This window comes from Sinocyclocheilus rhinocerous, unplaced genomic scaffold, assembly GCF_001515625.1.
Source record: "Sinocyclocheilus rhinocerous isolate Xijiao unplaced genomic scaffold, SAMN03320098_v1.1 scaffold4431, whole genome shotgun sequence".
NCBI classification, from domain to species: domain Eukaryota; kingdom Metazoa; phylum Chordata; class Actinopteri; order Cypriniformes; family Cyprinidae; genus Sinocyclocheilus; species Sinocyclocheilus rhinocerous.
Window position 1 is genome coordinate 15,500 of NW_015647021.1, and position 6,287 is coordinate 21,786.

At 34.0% G+C, this 6,287-nt stretch overlaps 1 protein-coding gene across 1 annotated transcript in view; it reads left to right on the forward strand.

The window, feature by feature from the left end:
* LOC107708291 (protein unc-13 homolog C-like) overlaps positions 1-6,287 on the forward strand; it is a gene marked incomplete at its 5' end in the record, with an annotated part of 108,681 nt that overhangs the window by 11,053 nt on the left and 91,341 nt on the right. Inside the window, one exon of the mRNA XM_016512479.1 lies at positions 569-697. Within this exon, the coding sequence (XP_016367965.1) occupies positions 569-697 (129 nt within the window). The remainder of the gene's footprint in view (positions 1-568; positions 698-6,287) is intronic.

Sequence of the window (6,287 nt, forward strand, 5' to 3'; positions counted from 1 at the left end):
TCCGTCCGTCCGTCCGTCTGTCTGTCTGTCTGTCTATCTATCTATCTATCTAACTGAATATCTATCTATCTATCTATCTATCTATCTATCTATCTATCCGTCCGTCCGTCCATCCATCTATCCTCTATCATCTATCTATCCATCTATCCATCTATCATCTATCATCTATCCGTCCGTCCGTCCGTCCGTCTGTCTGTCTGTCTATCTATCTATCTATCTAACTGAATATCTTATCGAATACAAACATGAGCAAAATCACAGCTAATCTGCATTCTTTATTCATAATATTGCAGAAGTAGTTTTAAAATCTTGCTGTATTTTTTATTGATTTATTTAGAAAATTTACATCAGCAACGTTCTGAAACCAAAGTAATTTGAACACACCTGGCTTCATAATTACAGCGTTCCAACTCAAAAATACACACTTCCCAGGAGGACTTGAACACACCATAATAGTACAAAACATCTTAGCAGCTACAGAGCATAGCAACAATCTGAAAACTTTGCAGAAAGGCCACAGAAACTACAAACTACACAGGACTGACTGTGAGTGTGTTTTGTGCTGCAGGTGCAGGAGCTGCAGAATCCTCCCAGAGCCAGTATGGTGGTTAAAGACTGTGTGAAGGCCTGTCTGGACTCCACCTACAAATACATCTTTGACAACTGCCATGAGCTCTATAACCAGCTGCTGGACCAGGTAAGAGCGGAGACTAACCAGCAGGGTTTACAAAGACTCTAAGATCAGTACAACCATAAACCTACTCAAATGTGTCCACAAGGCATGCTATAGAGGGCATGAACACAAGCTGTCTTCTTCTGTGGTTAGTTTTCACTATCAGGGCAACTACTGTCATGGTGGATCAACAGTTGTTGGTTGAAGTTGGTTAAAGTGTTCAGGGCTCAACGTAAAGGATGTTTTCTACTGGCCCAGTCAGGCCAGTTGTTGAGATTTTTACTTGCCCTTGCAAAATTGTCAATGGCCCTGTCGTCACAAAAAAATAAATAAATAAATAAATGTAAAAAAATAAAATATTATTTATTTAAATAAATAAAATAAAATAAATATTAAATAAATAAAATTAATTAATTAATTAATTAATTAATTAATGTAATCAACAGAATCAACAGTTGTTGGCTAAAGTTAGTTGTTCAGGTTCAATAAGTGTTCAGGAATTAATTATTTTCTTTTGGCGTGGTTAGGCCAGTGATTCAAAGTTTTTCTTGACCTGCCAAAAAAAAAAAAAAATTATATATATATCATAGAATCAATCAATTAATAAAGTTATTTTTGACCCGTGTAAGCCAGTACTCTTCTTTCCTTTTGTTGTTTAATTAACATTAAAAGACTGGTATATTAGGCTGCTGTCACTTTAAGACCTAATGCATGGATCCAACATTATTATACACATCAGGTTTCTTTTCCAACGGTTTACGTTCACTTAAAACATTAACGTCTGTGTTTACGAGTATACTCGCATTTTGACATAACGTTGGCTGCATTTGTCTGTTCAAAAGCAAGAATGAGAACTCAGTTCAGTATTTGCTCGCATTCTGTGTGCCAAAAAGATTTCTCTTGTGCAAGTAAGAAACTTTTAGCGGTCCAGTGATAAATGTGTTTTCATGTATAGTTCAGACCTAAATAATAGCACATGTGGTTTAAAAGCGTAGATGCTTGAAGGAAACCCATTCGGCCTTGAGTGCTGAGATTTGTTAAATATGTACTGTATGGCATTTTCTAAGCAGTGATATTGTGGAGTGTTGTGTTGTGGAGAATGAGAGAAGGGTGTTTCCTCGCTCTCTTCTCACGCCGGTTGTAAAGTACATGCAGTGTTATGACACTGTGTATTTCTGCTGCTGTTGCTGTGTGTGTGATGTCGCTTCGATCTGATCCCTCCAGTCAGACACGACAGCAGAATTTCTCACGGTCCATTCGCACGACACACACACACACACACACACACTCTCACGCGTTCACACACAACATGATCTGATGCGCTGACCCCAGAATCCTCCGTCACAGCGTCACGCTCGCTGAAAGTGTCAGAAAACTGTGGTGTTTTCACTCCCTCAAACTCCTTTCAGATAGTTTCTTGTGTCAGTATTTCAGGTTTACAGACGGGAAGTTCACAAAAATTAAACATCACCCTCATGTTGTTCCAAATGTGTCTGTATGTTTTCTTCTGTGAAACGCAAAAGGAGATTTTTAACAAAATGTTCATGCTGCTCTTTTCTGGATCTTGACCAGGGCTTGTCAATCTCCGACAGAACACAGAAAATCTCAAATGTTCATCAGTATGATTCGTCTCATACAGTATATTCCAAGTTTTCTCTTATATTAATCAGACATTTTTTTATATATAGTTTTTTGATAATTCTCTGACTTTTGTAATTGACTGTTCTCACCATGCTCCTGACATGGTGTTAAAATAATAATAATAATAATACATTTAAAAGTACGAGTAAGTTTTAAAAGCATTTAAGCACATTTTCTGTATTACCGTAATGCGTCCAGATATTTTATTCATGTGCTCTGTGACCTGATGAAAAAAACAACGCTATGCATTACTTTAGTAATATTTATTACATTCTGTTTTAGTATTTGTTATTATTTATAAATATAGATTTTATTTGTATTTTTTCAAAATGTTTTTTTTTTAGTTCAGGTTTTAGTAATTTTGTTATGTGCTTTTTTTAACATTTACATTTAGCTTTTTTAATTTTTTTTTCAGTTTTAATTTTAGTAATTTTATACTATTGTAGTATTTATTAATATAGGTTCTATTTTTTATATTTTCATGTTTTAATGTAAGTTTTAGTAATTTTATGTGCATTTGACACAAACTTTCTATTTAGATTTAATTTATTTTTATTTATTATTATTATTTATTATTATATATCTCCTATATTTATTAATATAGCTTTATTTTTTATATTTTCTGTTTTCATTTTAACATTAGTTTGTTTTAGTAATTTTGTTATGTTTTTGACATTTTTATTAGATTTTAATTTAAACATTTAAATTCAGCTTTAATTTATTTTTATTTCAGTTTTATTTTTATTTTTAGTAGTTCAACAATTAATTTTATTCCAGTTAGTTGCCAACATTCTAATTTTCGTTTCATTTTTTAAAATAGTTTCTCATCTAAAATGTATTCTTCTGTTTTAATTCCAGCTTTATTTCACTGTTTTTATTAGTTTTGCTTGTAGTAACCGATAACACTGATAGAAATCCTCACGTTTTTGTGATTATTTGTTCACTGGAGGGCAGGACTGTCAGCATCACTTCAGTCTGTAAGACAGAAAGGGAACTTTCATCAGCCCTAAATAACAGCACGGATTCCCCGAACACAACGCAGCTAAAATTACCAGCCAGAGCTTCACTCTCGTTGGTGGAGAGGTTTATTTTTAGTGGCTTTTGGAGCAGAACTGACCCATCTTCTGCTTTAAATGAAGCAAAGGCCCCATGTAGAGGAAAATAGGTTTTATTTGGTGCACACTGAATGTTCCTCCTCTAGATGTTTTATATATAAGACATAGCAGCATCACTCAGAGGTGGGTTGGTATGTTATATAATCATGTCAAAAAGCTCTTAAGACACGTGCGCGGGAAACAATCCAATCCTGTTAGTGTGATGTGAGTGAAGGAGATCCGTGGAAACAGGAGGACCGGAAAAGAACAAAGACGCACGCTTGGTGGAAATAAGATGAGACGCTGAGTCAGAACCACTGGCAGAAATTCACAGAGATAAAGAGATCAAAAAAATACTTGAGTGAATTTCACAAAACCAGTCAAGAGCATGTACGGGTCATATTTCACTTTGTGAAAAAGCAATGTACAAATCTTGCACACTACTCAAACTTTCATCATCGCAAAAATTTAAAAAAAAAAAAATTTTTTTTTTTTTTGCATGTGTTGTAGGTAGGGTTGCAAAAAGGTGGAAAATGTCCAGTAAATTTTGGAAATATTCCAGGGATTTCTGGAAAGTTTCCGGAAATTTTCCACCCCTTTGCAACCCTAGTATTAAGCAACATATGTTTCAGCTGAGCCAAATGTTGCAAATAAATTTTGATTTAGTGTGTGGCATTAATACTTTTTTCAAGTGTATTTTTAATTTTTAATCAGATGCCCCTATAAATGACTCAGGTGTGTGAGTTAATATATTTTCTATTTGACCTACTGTACCAAGAAAAAAATATATATATATTTTGCATAAAAAAGTATGAAATCCAATTAATAATTATAATAACATAGAATAATTTATAATGAAATAATATTAAATAATGTAATGACATTTTAATAATTATATATCTCTACATCAGAACACCGTATAGACATCGGACTTGGTTCTTTTGACTCATGCTAGCAAACAAGATTTCCAACATGCTACACAAGCTAGCAGGGAACAGCTACAAGCTAAGAGTGCTAAAAAAAATGCTAAACATCTTAGGTAATTGTATAAACATGACCAAAACAAGCCAAAATGTGCTAGCATCATACTAACAATATGTTAAATCATGCCAGCATTGTTAAGTGCTAAAACATGCTAAGAACATGTTAAAAGCATGCTAGCAACATCTAGTGAAGTGTTAAATCATGCTAAAAACATGTTAATCATAATGTATTACCATCTTGCTAAAAACATATTAATGACATGTTAAACCTGTAAGCATCATGCTAGTGATGTTACTACCTTGTTAAAACATGTTAGCATCATGCTAATGATATGCTAATCGTGTTAGCCTAATGCTAATCATGTTAACATCTTACTAAAACATGCTAGCATACATGTTAACATCATGCTAATATGATTAGCATGTTGTTAACATGATTAGGGTTAGTATATATATATATACTATAGTATATATATACAATTAAATTTATGCATTTAGCAGACACTTTTATCCAAAGCGACTTACAGTGCATTCAGACGATACATTTTTTTTTACCAGTATGTGTGTTCCCTGGGATCGAACCCACAACCTTTTGCGCTGCTAACGCAATGCTCTACCACTGAGCCACAGCAACACTATATATATATAACACTATATATGTACCACTTTAATGCTGATTTATATTTAAAAAATACTGTATTACAGTCATTTGAACCACTGTTAAGAAAATTTGGAAATTAAAATCTGGATGCATTACAGTAATGAGGATGTGCTTAATTGTCATGAAAATAATGTCACAATATTTAATGGGACTAAAATAGGCATTTTTATGCAAAATATATATTTTGTTCTATTGGTTTATTGTTGGAATGAAATACAGCCTGCTGTTCTCAAAAGATTCACCTGTTTTTGCTAAACCACTTTACAGATAAATCACTTTACATTTGCACTTATGTTCTATAAATAAATAAATTGCACATATTGCATCAGAGCAGCTAGTTGTGATTTACACAATGCACGTTAAACTCACACCTAAAAGAACATCACCACAAACCTGCAATAATGCATAGCCCTCAAAGCACCTTTTAATTAGAGTTAAGAGTTAATTACAGTGATATGCGGAGGACTGGCATGTGTTTTAGACGATTATAGAGAGATATTTAACACCGAACTACCATGAGCTTTGGGAACTACCTTATTTATCCACAAATTCATACATTTAAATAAATAATGTGTTGATTGATTCTAATGCTAAATTATCATGCAGAGGTGTAAATGTTTCTGAGAAAAAGACCCTGATCACCTCATGTGTCTCCTTTTGAGTTTCAGAAGAAATCTCAACAGTCTCAAACTGTGCTCAGATTTTTGTAAGGATAGTAAAACACTGTTTCATGCTGACGTTTAGTCTCTTGAGCAATAAATGATCAACCTGAAATAAGGCTTGAGGGGAGATCTGCGAGGATGAAATGACTCCAGACCCGCTGCAGAGCCTCATTTCACCACAGACTATCACCAAACACACTGATTCTGTTGAGGGCAGAAAATAACCACAGAAAGACAGAGAGCGTTTTGGAGCGGTCCATCTTCATCCCGGGGGAGGATGAGGACGGAAGAGTCCATTATGAATCTTTCAGGAGGATCAGGACACAGAACATCATGCTATCTCCATATATGACCCTGGACCACAAAACCAGTCATAAGGGTCAATTTTTTGAAATTGGGATTTATACATCCTCTGAAAGCTGAATAAATAAGCTTTCCATTGATGTATGGTTTGTTAGGATAGGACAATATTTGGCCGAGATACAACTATTTGAAAATCTGGAATCTGAAGGTGCAAAAAAATCTAAATATTGAGAAAATCATCTTTAAAGTTGTTCAAATGAAGTTCTTAGC